The 20,794-nt window shown below is 42.5% G+C and overlaps 1 protein-coding gene and 1 long non-coding RNA gene across 3 annotated transcripts in view; one reads left to right on the top strand and one right to left on the bottom strand.

The window, feature by feature from the left end:
• Positions 1 to 20,794, bottom strand: part of LOC121569109 (myocardin-related transcription factor B-like) — a 62,676-nt gene that overhangs the window by 16,806 nt on the left and 25,076 nt on the right. The window contains exons 2-3 of one of the 2 annotated variants that reach the window (XM_041879752.2): positions 20,264 to 20,362; positions 6,864 to 7,106 (exon numbers count right to left, since the gene is read on the bottom strand). In XM_041879752.2, the coding sequence (XP_041735686.2) occupies positions 6,864 to 7,020 (157 nt within the window). In that variant the 5' untranslated portion in view covers positions 7,021 to 7,106; positions 20,264 to 20,362. Of the gene's footprint in view, positions 1 to 2,123; positions 2,375 to 6,863; positions 7,107 to 20,263; positions 20,363 to 20,794 lie in introns of those variants that run through there. The other variant, XM_045221278.1, reaches the window with a different exon arrangement.
• LOC121569110 lies at positions 2,513 to 14,406 on the top strand. The gene is made up of 3 exons (XR_006001330.1): positions 2,513 to 2,635; positions 7,613 to 7,730; positions 12,870 to 14,406. It is a non-coding gene; the product is annotated as an uncharacterized LOC121569110 (long non-coding RNA).

Below are 20,794 nucleotides of genomic sequence, written 5' to 3'. Positions count from 1 at the left end.
AACGGGGGGCCAGTATGAAAAAATAAAAAAATAAAAATAATGTATGCACTCACTAAACTGTAAGTCGCTCTGGACTGTCACCTAAATGACAAAAAAAAAAGATTGGAGAGAATTACCATTGGTCAGTTTCAATATTCATATTATCCACTCTGACTCGACTGGAAAAGAATGCTAAAGGCCAATTGACGATTTATGAGAACAATAGTGCCATATCAAGTTGTTATTCTTGACATCAGCGTGGCAGTACAGCCCATGCCTGAGGTGCTCCTTACATTTGTTTGACTGATGTCAATAGTGCTGTTCTCAGTGAACCCTGGCTAACCTCTGTGATGCAAGTCTGCTGCACTCCCCTGCTCTCCAGCACAGCATAAACAGAGGTACTTCACAAACCTCAGTGTACATAGGCTTTACTAAAATCCCTGTCTCCTGATTCTATCTCTAATCCCCTGCCCATGTTCGTCTCAACAAAACTCATCTCTGGACAAAGTCTACCGTTAGATCTTTTGGCCTGACTTTTTCCTAGAAACACTGTGCATACATATAAAAGATAATCTGTTTTGTTATGGCTACACTGTTATAGCAACAGTCTGACACTGACAAAAGCTATGTTGCCATTACTGCTGGAAATATACAGTGTTCTCCTTGCAGCTCAGCTGTGCTCCATGCCCTTGCAAATACTAATTGACTTGATGAGTCAGTTTGTTGTTTGATGTATTTTTGAAGATAGATAAGTAATAGCACATTGGTCCCGAGTGGCACAGTGGTCTAAGGCACTGCATCGCAGTGCTAGCTGTGCCACTAGAGATCCTGGTTCGAATCCAGTCTCTGTCATAGCCGGCCGCGACCGGGAGACCCATGGGGCGGCGCACAATTGGCCCAGCGTCGTCCAGGGTAGGGGAGGGAATGGCCGGCAGGGATGTAGAGCATGGTGTTTGCAACGCCAGGGTTGTGGGTTTGATTACCACGGGGGGCCAGTATGAAAAATATAAAATAATGTATGCACTAACTGTAAGTCGCTCTGGATAAGAGCGTCTGCTAAATGACTAAAATGTAAAAATGCAATAAATTCAAAACAGATCCATCCAACTCATCCAAGCATGATTCTACATCTATGACCTGAGGGGACTTACATTAAAGAGTCATATCACCTTTTCTTTACAAACCAAGTTGTTCTTCGAAACACCTTATACTATCAGGAGTTGCCCTGTAAAGGTATGCAGATCACAAACAGAATGTGGAGCTACAGCATTTCCAGGTTTAGAATTTCACTGGGGACTTTTCCTCTGAGCCAATATATTGTACAGTAGAATGCTGTTCAGGAAAAGGTACTAACTAAATGGTGACATCATGCTTAGCTGATAGCCTGAGGGTAACACTGGACTCATCATAAGAAGTGAACACACAGTCCGGGGTTTAAGGATCCTAATAATATGATAAGCTATACCTCCCCAGTCCCCTCCCTTCATTCTGGCCTCATCTCCTCCCTTGTTTTAACTTTGTTTGTTTCTAATAGAGAACAACAACTCTTTACACTATTGTGATGCTGTTAATCTAGTCTCAAACTGACACTGGACATAATTTAATGGCTATTTGTTCTGTAATGCCCTATCATTTCCTGGTGGGGCTCTATGTCTCTGTCCCAGCTCATCGTCAAGGTGTTGTCATCAATTAATCAGTACAGATTACTCTGACATCACTGCCGTCGGTCATGTTCAATAGGCCTATAAGTAGCTGTATATTTCATTCAAGGTAATCAAGTTGACTGAAAAGCAGACCTAAACCCATAAAGCCATACACATTTTACAGTAACTCCATTATTTTACTGAGAATAAAGTTTAAAAGTCCTAAACAGACAACATTTCTGGAGACAACCGTAGAGGAAACCAAAATGGATACTGATTTATGTTGATACTGGGCTTCATGCCAACAACGTAGTGATGCTACCTAGCAGTCAGCGAGAGAGTGAAGAGGAGAGACGGGGAAAGAGTGAAGAGGAGCGACAGAGAGAGAAAGAGGAAGAAAGAGAGGGAGTGAAAAGGTAAGCGATAGAAAGAGAGAGTGAAAGAATGAGGAGGGAGAAAAGGAAAGACCGATAGAGACGGGGGCACCTGAGTTAAATTTACCCCTGCAGACGGCGGGGGTCTCCACGTCGAGGCACGCCATAGAGGAGGAGAGAGCCGGGTCACTTAGCGGCCGGGTCTGGAGTCCCATGGAGTGATCAGGGCAGTGAGGAACAAGGACCAGCATGAGGGTTTGGTAATGAGGGAAAACACCCAGCTAGGAGCATATGATATGAGAACTGTTTCTCACAGTCTGGTACGTACAGTCCTTCCCTCGCTCTCTAGTCTCTCCAATCTCTGTCTGCCTGTCTTTGTGTTGGTCTCAGCGGAGCTAGTGTGCGCTCACTCATGCTCTGGCTGGGCTCAGCCAGTGAGCGTCAGGAGGAGGAGGGAACACAGACAGACCAGCCACTGTTAACCCTCGCTGGGTCACTCTGCTCGCAGTGCTCTGCTCTTTCAACACTAGCCTCATTAGAACTAAATACAATGAGTCAAGCAACTTTAATCACTAAAACAACACAGAGAACAATACAACCTTTTGACCAAACCAACCGCTGTCCTAAAAGTCTACAAAAGTAAGTAATATATTCAACCAAATGATGAAATAGGCTAACTACATGCATGTATTGAAATTCTTACTTTAACTTTTAAAGTCTCACTGAACTGAAGGACTACTTGTGCCTTTCTTGGCCCAAAAACATTGAGTATTTGTGACTTTTGAGTGAGAGAATGAAAAGCTCCATGAGAAAACGAGCCAGGAGTTGTTTTTCATAACATGTTGTGTCACTGGATAAAAATGACTAAAACAAACATGCTGATGCCCCTGGGACATCAATGTTTATCTTTGTCACTTTTCCCAGTTTTAATCTGTGTATTTCTGATATTTAGCATATTCTTGTTATTGCTATCATTTTCATTTCATTATTTCCACTAGAACACTACACTCAAAGCACAAACATGACATTAATACAATCTTATCTACTGTTTTCATTTTTGTAGACCTGACCGTAGCTGTTGCTGGCTAATATTGACGTAATGGAAAATAATCAATATTTTCTATGGGATTTCAAATAAAATAGATTAAATGTAAACATTAGAAATGAGGGGTGGTTGCATTCAACCCTGTCTCCTTCACAATGTTGTCTAGGAGAAAATATATCAATCTGGTCTCTGTCTGCCAGAACAAATAACAGCAAATAGAAATATCACCCACCCAGAGGAGACTTCTAAAGGGACAACAGGGATGAAAGAACACTGAAGAGTGATAACAGATGAATAGGTGGTCATTTCAAGCCATTTAGCATTCACATACAGGAAGTATGAGTCATACGCTTGAAGTCCGGATGTGTGTATCCCTCCCTACTCCCTAACACTGCAGGTTAAAGGGCAGAGGGCAGCCACCATGAACTGGCATGCTGCTTCTATTTCCATTCCAATCCATTTCGTCCTGATATATTTCACCCATGTCAATGTTCAAGAACGACTTGGGAACAGTCATTATTAACGTGTTAACCTTACAATACTATAAAATGACACAAACTCATATAATAACACTAATAAAGATCACTTACAAACCCGAAAGGAAATGACTGGCAGGTACCATGTGTTCAAATGGATTAGGAATGCTGCCTAAATGAAAGCAAGCTCCTTTATAGAGCTGGTCCTGTTCCTGATTCTAGCCCCTGTTGTGCAGGTGAATCCACCACAGGGGTCTTCCTCTTAGGAAGAAAGACAGGATGCAGTCTGTGCTCCAGACGCCCCAGATGCTCCCTGTGACGTGCCTGACAGTGTCAGCTCCTGCTGGGGCCCAGGGAGGGAGAAAGAGCCCTGGTGGGGAGGGATTAATGGAGCTCAGACCTGGCCTGCGATTGGATCAATGTGTCTGCAGCCCAGAGCAAGAAGAAAGTGGCAATCAATACAGAGAGTGGCACAAGATGGAGTACCAAGCAGAGACACTAGCCTATGAGAGCTCCCCACTAAAGTGGTGTGTTGCTGTTGCAATGTCATGGGCCTCCACAAGAGCATACTGTATGGAGTAAACACTTACAGTGCCTTCGGAAAGTATTTAGACCCCTGTACCTTTTTCATATTTTGTTAGGTTACAGCCTTATTCTAAAATTGATTAAATAGTTTTTTCCCCTCATCAATCTACACACAATACCCCATAATGACAAAGCAAAAACAGGTTTTTAGAAATTTTTGCTAATTTGTTAAAAATAAAAAACAGAAATATAACATTTACATAAGTATTCAGACCCTTTACTCAGTACTTTGTTGAAGCACCTTTGGCAGCAATTACAGCCTCGAGTCTTCTTGGGTATGACGCTACAAGCTTGGCACACCTGTATTTGGGGTGTTTCTCCCATTCTTCTCTGCAGATGCTCTCAAGCTCTGTCAGGTTGGATGGGGAGCGTTGCTGCACAGCTATTTTCAGGTCTCTCTAGAGATGTTCGATCGAGTTCAAATCCGGGCTCTGGCTGGGCCACTGAAGGACATTCAGAGACTTGTCCCGAAGCCACTCCTGCATTGTTTTGGCTGTGTGCTTAGGGTCGTTGTCCTGTTGGAAGGTGAACCTTCGCCCCAGTCTGAAGTCCTGAGCGCTCTGGAGCAGGTTTTCATCAAGGATCTCTCTGTACTGTTCATCTTTGCCTCGATCCTGACTAGTCTCCCAGTCCCTGCCGCTGAAAAACACCCCCACAGCATGATGCTGCCACCACCATGCTACGCTGTAGGGATGGTGCCAGGTTTCCTCCAGATGTGATGCTTGACATTCAGGCCAAAGTGTTGAATCTTGGTTTCATCAGACCAGAGAATCTTGTTTCTCATGGTCTGAGAGTCTGTAGATGCCTTTTGGCAAACTCCAAGCGGGCTGTCGTGCCTTTTACTGAGGAGTGGCTTCCGTCTGGCCACTCTACCATAAAGGCCTGATTGGTGGAGTGCTGCAGAGATGGTTGTCCTTCTGGAAGGTTCTCCCATCTCCACAGAGGAACTCTAGAGCTCTGTCAGAGTGACCATCGGGTTCTTGGTCACCTCCCAGACCAAGGCCCTTCTCCCCCTATTGCTCAGTTTGGCCGGGCGGCCAGCTCTAGGAAGAGTCTTGGTGGTTCCAAACTTCTTCCATTTAAGAATGATGGTGACCACAGTGTTCTTGGGGACCTTCAATGCTGCAGAAATGTTTTGGTACCCTTCCCCAGATCTGTGCCTCGACACAATCCTGTCTCGGAGCTCTATGGACAATTCCTTCAACCTCATGGCTTGGTTTTTGGTCTGACATGCACTGTCAACTGTGGGACCTTATATAGACAGGTGTGTGCCTTTCCAAATCATGTCCAATCAATTGAATTTACCACAGGTGGACTCCAATCAAGTTGTAGAAACATCTCAAGGATGATCAATGGAAACAGGATGGACCTGAGCTCAATTTCGAGTCTCATAGCAAAGGGTTTCGCTTTGTCATTATGGGGTATTGTGTGTAGATTTTCTTTTCATATAATCCATTTTGGAATAAGGCTGTAATGTAACAAAATGTGGAAAAAGGCAAGGGGTCTGAATACTTTCCAAAGGCACTGTAAATCATGGATAGTATGGAGTCCAATGTGCATCACGTGAGCTGCAATGGAAATGATTAATCAGACATTAACCAGAAGAGAAAACAAACAGCTAACTTCCTCTATTATTCTGGTGATAAAAGACATCATAGTCTGAGTCGAGTCACAGTCGGAATTCTGAGGAAGGGGCTGGTGAGGGGAGGGTAGTAAGGGTCAGTACATGAGAGATTAAACTTGGCCAGACGCATGTATTTTGAAAAAAAAAAATATATATCCACTACATCATCACATCATCAACAAGCCGTAGGGTACAACACACTTGAGTTTTCCCAGTGTCTGTTACTTGGGCAGTAAGGTCGGGGTGACCAGTGGTCTCCACCCCATGCCCTCCATCCCTGACTGTGCCCTCTCTAGGGACTGGGAAAATGTCAGGGTGCCACTCAGGGTGGAATATTTCCAGACTGGAGTTCTGGCTGTGGTTGTGAGAACCAGAGGGAGAGCGAGATAACAGAGGAGATCTCAAGATGCTGAAGGTCCATAATTTCAAGGAAAATACACTGTGAGATATTAGTAAGGTATTCATCATTAGTGAATAGTTCAAATTGAGGTTCAACACATTCATTGACTTTTGTTGAAGTCTGTTAATCAGAATCAGCATCGAATTGATCATATTTAACTCTTTAATAATGGCCACCTAAAAAGCTGCTTTTCTGAGAGCAACCAACAAACAACACACTTAGTGGCCCAAGACTTTTGGGAACCGTTCACGCTGTGATTATGTGTTGGCTTCCAGATGCAATTCCAGTCTAATTCCCCACTTCTCTCCACAAACAAATCTCTCTGGACTGGAGAGGAGTTTGTTTTCTCACTGCCAGGGCAGGCTTGCTCTCTGATGGATGACGTAGAAACCAGAGTCTCTGGGTGAATTTCAATCGTATTTCCTTGATTCGTCAGAGCCTCAGATCTGCTCCAATGCATTTTGAGAAGGATTCACCCTCTGTGTTTTCACCACTCATCCTCCTGATACTAGGTATGCATTTAAAGTGGAAATTACAAACTTTAGAAGACTTTTTAAACCTCGAATACACTACAAGTTTGCGTTTCCTGCTGTGCAGGAAATTTCCTGCAACAAACAGGGTGATCAAAGTAAGATTCTACATTTGTATATGGCACTATATAGGCTAGGCAATAGGGTGCCATTTCAGATGCATGCCCTAGTTGATTGACCTAGGTGACTGACTGGTCTACTACTCACCATTCTTACGCTCTTTGAGAGGCGGCAGGCTGGGGCTGGGCTGCAGAGTCAGCTCCTCCAGCTCGTGGGTCACTGCCTCGCGCCGGAGACTGGGCACCAGCAGCGCCAGCTGCAGGCTGAAGTCCCCCTCCACTCCCAGACTCCCCTGGGGCTCCATGCTGCAGCCTCAGGACTCAGGAGGAGGAGCTAGGCCGGGTCTCCTGGAAACCAGCAGGCAGATAGAGCTGCTGTTGTCGATTGTTGCTGGGGAGATGGGAACATTGTGTCATTTTATAACAGTTTTATAACAATTATGCCATCAGGCTGACAGTTGATTGCATAGAGATCACTATGGAACTGAAGCAGAAGGGAGCTTGACAATAAAGTTAAAGATTCATGTGCCATGTTAACATTTCATCTGATGCTGATCAATCACGAAAATTAGGCTAAAAGCCTAATTACTTATTTTAACAGATTAATGTACCAGATGTAAAAGGTTAGCATTTCTACAGAACCTTCAAACATCCCAGCTCCAGCCATGGGACAGATAGATGTAAAACTATATGTTGAATACATGTCTTTATTTGTCTGTTATCCCAGAGTAAGAGAGGGATAATGAGTGTGTAGACAGTGTTGTAGATAGTGTAGACAGGGCACAAGTCTCCACAGCTGGGGCGCGTTCAGCAGGACGTTCAGATAGAAATATGCTATGTAGAACAACATTCGAGAACGTTTCGCAACTGAACGTGGCCCTGTTCTATGTCTGCCAGTGACAGATGCTGAATGTGCAACGTGAGGCAGACTGTGGTGCAGATCCAGATCCAGACTGCTTAGAAATTGAACCATCATCGGTCTGTTTCAGGAGAACAACCTACAGAGGGGATTCAGGTATACACAACTTTACCCTTCAAGTGCCAGAGAGTAATATAAAATGGCCTTACCCTATAGCTACCATAGCAACCACAGCTACTACAGCTACTACAGCTACTACTACTAGCTACTACAGCTACTATAGCTACTATAGCTACTATAGCTATAGTAGCTACTATAGCTACTATAACTACTACAGCTACTATAGCTACTACAGCTACCATAGCTACTACATCTACTATATCTACTACATCTACTACAGCTACTATAGCTACTACAGCTACTACAGCTACTATAGCTACTACAGCTCCTCTAGCTACTACATCTACTATATCTACTATAGCTACTACAGCTACTATAGCTACTACAGCTACTACAGCTACTATAGCTACTATAGCTACCATAGCTACCATAGCTCCTCTAGCTACTACAGCTACTACAGCTACTACAGCTACTATAGCTACTATAGCTACTAGAGCTACTAGAGCTACTATAGCTACCATAGCTCCTCTAGCTACTACAGCTACTACAGCTACTACAGCTACTATAGCTACCATAGCTCCTCTAGCTACTACAGCTACTACAGCTACTACAGCTACTATAGCTACTATAGCTACTATAGCTACTATAGCTATAGTAGCTACTATAGCTACTACCGCTACTATAGCTACTACAGCTACCATAGCTACTACAGCTCCTCTAGCTACTACATCTACTATATCTACTATAGCTACTACAGCTACTATAGCTCTACAGCTACTACAGCTACTATAGCTACTATAGCTACTACAGCTACTACAGCTACTACAGCTACTATAGCTACTATAGCTACCATAGAAAATCTAGCTACTACAGCTACTACAGCTACTATAGCTACTATAGCTACTACAGCTCCTCTAGCTACTACATCTACTATATCTACTATAGCTACTACAGCTACTATAGCTATTACAGCTACTACAGCTACTATAGCTACCATAGCTCCTCTGGCTACTATAGCTACTATAGCTACTATAGCTACTACAGCTACTATAGCTACTACAGCTACTACAGCTACTATAGCTACTATAGCTACCCTCTAGCTACTACAGCTACTACAGCTACTACAGCTACTACAGCTACTACAGCTACTACAGCTACTACAGCTACTACAGCTACTATAGCTACTACAGCTACTATAGCTACTACAGCTACTACAGCTACTATAGCTACTATAGCTACCATAGCTCCTCTAGCTACTACATCTACTATATCTACTATAGCTACTACAGCTACTATAGCTATTACAGCTACTACAGCTACTATAGCTACTATAGCTACTACAGCTCCTCTAGCTACTACATCTACTATATCTACTACATCTACTATATCTCTATAGCTACTATAGCTACTACAGCTACTATAGCTACTACAGCTACTACAGCTACTATAGCTACTATAGCTACTACAGCTACTACAGCTACTATAGCTACTACAGCTACCATAGCTACTACATCTACTATATCTACTATAGCTACTACAGCTACTATAGCTACTACAGCTACTATAGCTACTACAGCTACCGTAGCTACTACAGCTCCTCTAGCTACTACATCTACTATATCTACTATAGCTACTACAGCTACTATAGCTACTACAGCTACTACAGCTACTATAGCTACCATAGCTCCTCTAGCTACTACAGCTACTACAGCTACTACAGCTACTATAGCTACTATAGCTACTACAGCTACTATAGCTACTACAGCTACTATAGCTACTATAGCTACCATAGCTCCTCTAGCTACTACAGCTACTACAGCTACTACAGCTACTATAGCTACTATAGCTACTACAGCTACTATAGCTACTACAGCTACTATAGCTACTATAGCTACCATAGCTCCTCTAGCTACTACAGCTACTACAGCTACTACAGCTACTATAGCTACTATAGCTACTACAGCTACTATAGCTACTATAGCTATAGTAGCTACTATAGCTACTATAGCTACTACAGCTACCATAGCTACTACAGCTCCTCTAGCTACTACATCTACTATATCTACTATAGCTACTACAGCTACTATAGCTCTAAAGCTTCTACAGCTACTATAGCTACTATAGCTACTATAGCTACTACAGCTACTATAGCTACTATAGCTACTATAGCTACTACAGCTCCTCTAGCTACTACATCTACTATATCTACTATAGCTACTACAGCTACTATAGCTATTACAGCTACTACAGCTACTATAGCTACTATAGCTACCATAGCTCCTCTGGCTACTATGGCTACTATAGCTACTACAGCTACTATAGCTACTATAGCTACCATAGCTCCTCTAGCTACTACAGCTACTACAGCTACTACAGCTACTACAGCTACTATAGCTTCTACAGCTACTACAGCTACTACAGCTACTATAGCTACTATAGCTACTACAGCTACTACAGCTACTATAGCTACTATAGCTACTACAGCTACTATAGCTACTACAGCTACTATAGCTACTATAGCTACCATAGCTCCTCTAGCTACTACAGCTACTACAGCTACTATAGCTACTATAGCTACCATAGCTCCTCTAGCTACTACATCTACTATATCTACTATAGCTACTACAGCTACTATAGCTATTACAGCTACTACAGCTACTACAGCTACTATAGCTACTATAGCTACCATAGCTCCTCTAGCTACTACAGCTACTACAGCTACTATAGCTACCATAGCTACTCTAGCTACTACAGCTACTACAGCTACTACAGCTACTACCGCTACTACCGCTACTATAGCTACTACAGCTACTACAGCTACTATAGCTACCATAGCTCCTCTAGCTACTACAGCTACTACAGCTACTACAGCTACTATAGCTACTACAGCTACTACAGCTACTATAGCTACTACAGCTACTATAGCTACTATAGCTACCATAGCTCCTCTAGCTACTACAGCTACTACAGCTACTATAGCTACTATAGCTACTACAGCTACTATAGCTACTATAGCTATAGTAGCTACTATAGCTACTATAGCTACTACAGCTACCATAGCTACTACAGCTCCTCTAGCTACTACATCTACTATATCTACTATAGCTACTACAGCTACTATAGCTCTACAGCTACTACAGCTACTATAGCTACTATAGCTACTACAGCTACTACAGCTACTATAGCTACTATAGCTACTATAGCTACTATAGCTACTACAGCTCCTCTAGCTACTACATCTACTATATCTACTATAGCTACTACAGCTACTATAGCTATTACAGCTACTACAGCTACTATAGCTACTATAGCTACCATAGCTCCTCTGGCTACTATGGCTACTATAGCTACTACAGCTACTATAGCTACTATAGCTACCATAGCTCCTCTAGCTACTACAGCTACTACAGCTACTACAGCTACTATAGCTACTACAGCTACTATAGCTACTACAGCTACTACAGCTACTATAGCTACTATAGCTACTATAGCTACTACAGCTACTACAGCTACTATAGCTACTACAGCTACTATAGCTACTACAGCTACTATAGCTACTATAGCTACCATAGCTCCTCTAGCTACTACAGCTACTACAGCTACTATAGCTACTATAGCTACCATAGCTCCTCTAGCTACTACATCTACTATATATACTATAGCTACTACAGCTACTATAGCTATTACAGCTACTACAGCTACTATAGCTACTATAGCTACCATAGCTCCTCTAGCTACTACAGCTACTACAGCTACTATAGCTACCATAGCTACTCTAGCTACTACAGCTACTACAGCTACTACAGCTACTACAGCTACTACCGCTACTATAGCTACTACAGCTACTACAGCTACTATAGCTATAGTAGCTACTATAGCTACTATAGCTACTACCGCTACTATAGCTACTACAGATACCATAGCTACTACAGCTCCTCTAGCTACTACATCTACTATATCTACTATAGCTACTACAGCTACTACATCTACTACAGCTACTACAGCTACTATAGCTACCATAGCTCATCTAGCTACTACAGCTACTACAGCTACTACAGCTCCTCTAGCTACTACATCTACTATGTCTACTATAGCTACTACAGCTACTATAGCTATTACAGCTACTATAGCTACTACAGCTACTATAGCTACTATAGCTACCATAGCTCCTCTGGCTACTATAGCTACTATAGCTACTATAGCTACTACAGCTACTATAGCTACTACAGCTACTATAGCTACTATAGCTACTATAGCTACCATAGCTCCTCTAGCTACTAGAGCTACTACAGCTACTACAGCTACTATAGCTACTACAGCTACTATAGCTACTACAGCTACTATAGCTACTACAGCTACTACAGCTACCATAGCTCCTCTAGCTACTACAGTTACTACAGCTACTACAGCTACTATAGCTACTATAGCTACCATAGCTCCTCTAGCTACTACATCTACTATATCTACTATAGCTACTACAGCTACTATAGCTATTACAGCTACTATAGCTACTCCAGCTACTATAGCTACTATAGCTACCATAGCTCCTCTAGCTACTACATCTACTATATCTACTATAGCTACTACAGCTACTATAGCTATTACAGCTACTATAGCTACTACAGCTACTATAGCTACTATAGCTACCATAGCTCCTCTGGCTACTATAGCTACTACAGCTACTACAGCTACTATAGCTACTACAGCTACTACAGCTACTATAGCTACTATAGCTACCATAGCTCCTCTAGCTACTATAGCTACTATAGCTCCTCTAGCTACTATAGCTACTATAGCTACTATAGCTACTATAGCTACCATAGCTCCTCTGGCTACTATAGCTACTATAGCTACTATAGCTACTACAGCTACTACAGCTACTACAGCTACTATAGCTACTATAGCTACCATAGCTCCTCTAGCTACTATAGCTCCTCTAGCTACTATAGCTACTATAGCTACTATAGCTACCATAGCTCCTCTAGCTACTACAGCTACTACAGCTACTATAGCTACTATAGCTACTACCGTGTCTTGCTTCTGAAACCTGTCATCCAAAAGCAGAGACACAAGACGTCTGAGCTGCTAGGCACCTTTGATCTCTAAAACAAACTCCAGCTGTGTTAAAACTAAGACTGATCTTTGTTTGTTCTTCTTCATGCATTCCGGTTTCAGTGCTGAAGATAGTCTTGGTAGATTCCCACTGGGAGCTGGCAGACCGGGAGAGGTATGAAAGGTGGCTACAGACAATGACAGCATTCTGGTCACAGTCCTCCCATCTCAGCGTGTATTCATCACAGCTCCTCATGAGTAAGCAAAGAAGTCAACTGCTAAGCACATCTCAGCATTAGCCTAGGTCATTGTGGTTCTTCTCTTGAATTCCCACCACTAGTACAGAATATATTTTTCGAATGTCAGAACATGTGGTTTTAAGGGTAGAGAGTGCAAGCGAAGAGAGAATGTGAATATGTATGTCAGCTTGACGTGTAAACTGATGCTTGGAGATACATATTGATGCTTGAAAGTATGCTTTTTTTATTTTGATGAGGGGGAAAATATATAAAAAAAATCAAAATCATTCTAATAATTTAAATGAGTGATATCCTGAATGGGATGTCAAAACCAGTTATTTCTAGCACCTGGTACCAGTCAGATATGCCTCTTCCCCTATCACCCATTTTAATGTCCTATTTCAGATAGTGATGCCATAAAACATATCAGAAACACTTTCCTCATATAATAGTAAATTCCATCGCAGCGTACACAAAGCCTACAGTTTGCTGATTGATTTATGAAATACAATGGGTCAAATCACAGAGATAACAAAATGCAGAAATGATGTGCCACGGAGCCAAACATATCACCCTTCCATCCCCTCCGTCCCAACCCAGAGTCTACTCTCTCTCTATAATGTGCTGCAGCCTCCCAGAGGATGGAGCGGCACCAGTCCCATTTCTCCTGTCTGTCTCCAGGGTGTTATTCTGGGTAAAAAGAGAACCAGCTGTGTTGCAGGATGACTCTGGGTAAAGACACAGTCCAAAATGGAAATAGTGTTATCTATCTACAACACACATATACATCTCCATAGTCCTTTGGTATGAGTAGCAGTGCCAGAAATCGTCAAAATAGAAGATGGACAAAGATAGAGAGCACAGACCTCATTGTGTAAAACTATCACGAGGCACATTATCAAGATGGGGAAAACAAATCAGACAGCTGCCACTTAACTCAGTTGATATACGGTACAACGAGGAGAGGCTTTATTTGCAGCTAGGAGAGGGTTTGTAATGTGATCCCTGGACTCTTTGCCAAGACTAATGTCAGCTTCAGTGTGCTGTTGAGCTTCGATCCATACTCTGATCCCAATGCTTCTTAGTTTACATTCTAAGTCAGCTGAAGTACATGCATTCGTGTTGTTTACAGCCAGGGCTGTGCAGGATATGAAGGACTGCCTCTCTCTTCACTTGAGATTCTCCGGCTGGCCAAATAAACCAGTCTTATGCATGTAAATAAAGATAAAATGTCTCCAAACTCAGGCTGAGTTCCATTATTAACACTATACAGTCTTTTATATCCTCCATGCAAAGAGTTTATCACTTGCAATGCATTGGCCTTCCTGGCTGTATTCAGTTAGCCAAGTATGCACCAGTCCAAAAACCTCAGGGCACCAGTCCAAAAACCTCAGGTGCACCTTTGGCTAGGATGGAAGTGTACTAGATTAATCCTCTTGGTACATGGTCTGTGGTACTCTGTAGGTCTGTTAAATATGGTTTAGCTCTCAAGTCAGTACTGTCCGGGGCGGCAGGTAGCGTAGTGGGTAAGAGCGTTGTGCCAGTAACCGAAAGGTTGCTGGTTCTAATCCCCGAGCCGACTAGGTGAAAAATCTGTCGATGTGCCCTTAAGCAAGGCACTTAACCCTAATTGCTCCTGTAAGTCGCTCTGGATAAGAGCGTCTGCTAAATGACTAAAATGTTCCTTAGAAAGCCTGTTCTTGGCCAAAGACAGACCAGGAACCATGCCATAACTATGGGGTGTTTTGGCTCCTCGAACAACCAGATGTAGATCATATCAATTGGAATAGCCTGAGTTTTTGTTTGGAGAAACTTGAAAACCTTACAAGAGTTGTTTACTGGATTCCTTTCAATGAAAAATCTGTCATTAGTCATTTCTACCAAAATGTACTCATCACTCATCATGAAATAAGATGAACATGAGAAAAGAAGAGAGAAGAATGTAGCTCTACAACTGACCTGCCACATCCTTTCCAGACAATTGCCAGAACAAACATGACATTTCCAGTGGATGCCATACTGATGGGTCTAACCTTTCTGTTAGGAAGCTACTTCAACACAACACAACACTCGATCACTGAGATGGCTGTGCAGAAATGTACCTTTCCTGCATACCAATAACGGCTCATTAAACTTACAGTATGTACCCCATTACGTTTTTCCTGTTTTTGGCTGATGCCATATGTTGTCATGATGAGAAAACACTTCCACTATGACTTATGTTGATCTCATTGGACCGTTGACCCTATGTCCTAAATTATCTTTCACAATGAACATTCCCACTTCCTTTCCCCCAAAGAGAATGCCTTTGAACATCAAAGCCTTTTTAGTATCAAATCCCGAGTGTTGAGTCCAAAAAAGTGTGTAACTACAGACTTACATCTAGTGAAGCGTTCTCAGGTTACAGTACAAAGAACCACATCAAGATGAAACCCGATTCAGCAATTAATTAAGTCACTTTAGCTTACAACGCATAAGAAGAACCACAGTATAAGTAGCCAGCAATAACATGGTTGACAAACCCTTATAAGACACTTAAGCTGATTTAAGGCACCACTAGCAGGCTATGGTTTCTCGTTACAGAGACCAAACACTGAAGCAATCCTCTGTCTTCCCCCGAAGATACATGACGTGTGCTTTAACCAAGTTCAGATGCACTGTGGGAGATAGAATCTGCTGCTCATGCCTCTGCATCACAGTGGTGTTTGCTATGAAACAAAGACTTGCTTTAAGCCTTTGTAGGATTTTTAGTGAGTGAGAGAGGTTGAGAGAGAGAGAGAGAGAGAGAGAGGTTGAGAGAGAGAGAGAGAGAGAGAGAGAGCGTGTGTGTAGAGACTGGCTAAACACACCCACACTTTCAAGGTGATCTGTCTACAGCAGGGTTCTTCAATTCCGGTCCTGGAGGGCCGAAACACCTCTGTTTTTCATCCTCTCCTTCTAATCAGGGGCTAATTCAGACCTGGGACACCAGGTGAGTGCAATTAACTACCAGGTAGAAATAAAAAACAGAAGTGTTTCGGCCCTCCAGGACCGGACTTGAAGAACCCTGGTCTACATGTACCCACATGTGAATAGAGTTAGTAGGTCTTGCCACAGCTCTAAGCCCATTTCTGGTCAACTCTCTGCCAAAAATGTCAAACTGGAAGAAAAAGACTTGGTTTTGGCTACATAAACCACCTGGCATGTTGATACAACCAAGATAAATGCCTAGTTGGATCAAGGCCTGACTGCCTAGCTAGAACACAATGAGCATAAAGCATCAGCGTTGAGGGTTTGTGGTTATAAAACATTGAGATTACAAGCTCTTAGCCTAGTGTTATTCATTATTGAGAGAGGTCTGTGTAGTTGGCACAGTTTGACCCTGTCTATCAGTCCGGGAACTAGGTGTATCGCCTTCCACCTGGTTTTAGATGTTATCTAAGAGGCCAAGCCAAGGATCTGACACTGGAGGAATATTATCTCAGAGGAAATAGACTTGCTAGCCTAGCCATTGGATCTCACTGGCAATGTCTTAACTGATAAAGGTGATTACAGTGCCTCGACAGTGGACATACAACTCTGTAAATCCAGACACATTTATTATTGACGGACGCATAAGGATAAATAAAGATTGTACTACCACGGGGAGCATGCTGATACAATACAGTAACTTTGGCTCTTGGTTTTCACAGAGGAATCTCCTCTACACCCACTACCTTCCCATTCCTGCTGCTCTGCTCCTCATCTGCTGCTAGGCTCTCTGCAGCGCAGTGCAGACGGTGGGAAAGCCAGAGGGAAATCCCTGTAGGCCTCTAACTTCTCTTTGAAGGCCATGAAGGCCATGAGGCACACAGGCAGCTGTCAAGAAGAGGCTACGGAAAGACATCCCTCTGGCAGTGTGGGTCACATCATCTTTAACACACACACATGGATGCATGCACACACACTTACATACTTACACACACACACACACGCACACGCACGTGCGCACAAGCAGATCTCACACACACACACACACACACACACACACACACACATAACCAGGCACCAGGGACGGCCTGTTCAATAGGGCGATATGGGCGACGCACTGCCAAACGGGAAAAGGAAGGGATTTTTTTTCTAATCAATTATATCACGGCAACAGTAGTTATCAGTGTTGTAATCTATACGTCTGATCTGCCACAGTGCCACACTGCCACTAAATGTCGAATCAGGCTAAAGTCGTGCTTCAAATGGCTCCACCCCCTTTTGGGGCGATTTCAGTCAGATTGAAAATCGCCCAGAACTTCTGTCATAGACTCCCATGTAAAATCTATTTTTTTCAAATTTCAGAGCCTTCAATACAATCTCAATGGGTGTCTGTGGGCTTGCACTTACGCGCTTTCGTCATACGTTACGTAACCATGAACGTAACTGAGAAAAGAGTGGATTGTTTGAAAGAAATTCCTTTTTGTCGGCGAACAAATGAAGATAAATTGGCAACGAAACAATTAGGACCTCCCAGACCAAATTTAATAATTCAACAGGTTTCTACTAAAGGCGGAAAGTCCTACACCCGAGGATTTTCCAAAAATTGGTACGAACGAAAAAAAGACATTGCCACTCACTCAACTGGATGACGAGGGATACAGGCTAGCTGTCCGCCGCCACAACGATGAGGTTAGTGTTGATAATCACAAGTTTACTGGATGTGGATATGGTGTAATAAAGGCAGTTTATTCAGAGGTAAATATATCTGGAATCGCGTTCACGGACCCGTTCGTCAAACTCTTAGGGAGCTATAAATTAAGCCCCATTACTTACCATATCAGATAAGAGAAATTGCTGCAGCTACATATATTTTACATCCTGGCCCTACATAGTTCACTATTTGCATCACTTACCAAAATATTACATGTGGTCATATATGCTTGGAAAGTGGAGATGCCATAGAACGTCAAAAAAGTAAACATTGCTGGAGACACATTGCCGTTTTGGAGAAGACATCGCGTTTGCTAGCGAAGAGATTTGTTGTGGCAAATGAACTTGGGCTGGGAATTGCCAGGAACCTCACGATAAGATATATGCATCAGCATTGCGAGTCTCATGATTCTATACGTATTGCGATTCGATACTGTGATTTTATTGCGCACCATATGTCTGTTGCAGAGGGATCAGAAAGCCATGAGAACGAGTTTTGATCAGTCATGGAAATAAAAGTGCTGAAAACAAATTGGCTCCCAATGTGAAAAGATTGAGAACAAGCTATGAAGGAACAATAATGGTGTTTTGGTGCAGGTACAGCCAACTAGCGCTAAAATATTGCGATATTGTCAATACAGTATATCGTAAAGTATCACTATGTAACTCGATTTCTTTCACCCCAATCCCTCAAATTAACGGTAAATAACTGAATTGTTTGCCCCACATTTAGCTAAAATGATTAGCTAGCCAGCTAAAATGTTTTAGTTAGTTAGCAGTCGCATCTACAATAGTTTACTGTCAATAACATGTCTCCAAAAATGACGTGGTGTCTCCAATTGTGTTGACATTTTACAATTGCAATGCGCATCCATGAGTATCCACTTTCTGTAGCTCAGCTGGTAGAGCATGGTGCTTGTAATGCCAAGGTAGTGGGTTCGATCCCCGGGACCACCCATACACAAAAATGTATGCACGCATGACTGTAAGTCGCTTTGGATAAAAGCGTCTGCTAAATGGCTTATTATTATTATTATTATTATTATTATTATTATTATTATCTGAAGAGAGCCCCGAAACATTGTGTGCAGACATTTTATGCAATAAATGAAGTAGGTTCAATCTAGTAGTTCTGATCTTCTGATTGGTCCTGATGAGTTGGGCGAGGTCCCCTGCAGGCTACTGTCACTGTTGCATTGGCTCTGAGTCGGGTTCTCTGTCTTCAAATGTTCAGCCTAAGAGAGGGGATTTTTGTGTGTGTGTGTGTGTGTTTAACAGTGATGATGTGTGTGTGTGTGTGTGTGTTTAACAGTGATGATGTGTGTGTGTGTGTGTTTGTGTGTGTGTGTGTCCTCAGAGCAAGAACTCGTGAGTTGGAAGAACTGAGAGGCCTATGGCGTGGGTGTTGTCCTTGGCCACCTGCTGACAAGGCTGACAAGATAGGACCCTTTTGTCCATTGTTATTGGATAGGAACAGAACTTATAACCAGCTCCTGACCTAAATAGATCTTAGCACAACATTTTACTCAACATATCATATTCCATATTCACTATAACAAATATATTTACTACGACATTAGCAAGAACCGCCACATCCTCAGCCGGCTAATCCAGTGTGTGAAGTTTTGCGGAGTGTTTGAGTTAGCTTTGCGAGGCAAAGATGAAACTGAGGGCTCCACCAACCCTGGTAAGCCAACACTTTTGAGATCAGTCAATAAATGCTTCTGGTATTGACTTATATGCTGCCCCTGTCTTCATGTTGTTGCTGGACATATCTTTTTTTAAATGTGTGTAGGTCACCTAAATCATCAGAAAAATTGCCCCTCCTGAGAATTTTTTCAGGAGCCGCCACTGCCAGGCACGCACACAGGGAGGGGCAAACATTACACACGGAACACTGTAATGTACCTCAGCTGGATTGCTGCTGTCACATTTATATTTATTGCAAATGATGATAATGAGATACTGGACCCAATGCCTGGACATGCCTGGACATGCAATCAGTCAATACATTACTACTATTGGTGAGAAAGACGGCAACAAACACTCCTGACTATTAAATACACATCACTGTGTATTTAATCTGCCAAATATTTTAGTGTAAGGACTGAAGTGGGCCACTGTTCTTCATTCAATATTTCTATTCAATAATTTTTTTCATAGAACAAACCACAGAGCATCAGTAGATGGCGCTGCAGCGTATTAGCTGGAGTGAGTCACTTCGAATTCCTCACTGATGTTGTTGGAAGCCAATTACATGTCATTTTCAAGAATGTTCTGTTCCTAACCCTGGCAGTGCCTTTATTTTATTTTTATTCAAAATGACTGATCCCTAAGGGAAAGCAAACTTCAGCCATGTGTCACTATTGTTATTTCGGTAATTTAGTATAATGTTTTCTAACCCAACCTCTATGTTGATGTTTGGGTTTAACTTGATCTTGAAAAGGCATTAAGGAAAGTATATTATCAATTACAATGAACGTATATTCATTTATAAGAAGCCCTTTAAAGTAAATTGAAAGTCAATGTTCATCCTCCATTGATGATTTACAGCACAGTGGTAGAGGAGGAAAATATTTCTACTGGGTGAGACAACCTTGAGATGTTATCTGGGCTTACCTGTGACTGGACGTGTGACTGGACGAGAGGGAACAAGGAGAGGACACTGCCTGGCAGTGCTGCTGTACAACTCAATAAGTCATTGCGCTGCTTTCTAAACTGGAACACAAAGAAAATAGATTTTTAGCATTGAATCCCTTTTCCCAATCACTTTCTGTGGTAGAGGCACAGTGGCTGTGAAATGAGACTACCATCACTTCAACATCTTCTCTAAAATGGAGAATGTAGATTAACAAGATCGAGACTTGTTCGTCAACTTGAAAGTTTGCATCTCATTGAAGAGGGTTGCTGTGGCGACGGTAATTGGTGAGCAGAGTGCAGTGTTGGTCGGGGCTAAACAATAACAGGACAGGTATTTATAGACCAGCGGCTCTTCACTGAAGTGGCAGCTTTAAGATATGGAAAACAGGCACACTGAAGCAATAGGGTCCAGCTGCGACTTCATCTCTCAGAGCAGTCATCCCTCAGGGTCTCGATGCTGCCACCTACTGATATGCAGTAGCGGTGCAGTAGCGACCGTGATATAGAGGC

This window comes from Coregonus clupeaformis, chromosome 7 (assembly GCF_020615455.1).
Source record: "Coregonus clupeaformis isolate EN_2021a chromosome 7, ASM2061545v1, whole genome shotgun sequence".
NCBI classification, from domain to species: domain Eukaryota; kingdom Metazoa; phylum Chordata; class Actinopteri; order Salmoniformes; family Salmonidae; genus Coregonus; species Coregonus clupeaformis.
This window is presented reverse-complemented; position numbering and strand designations above follow the sequence as displayed.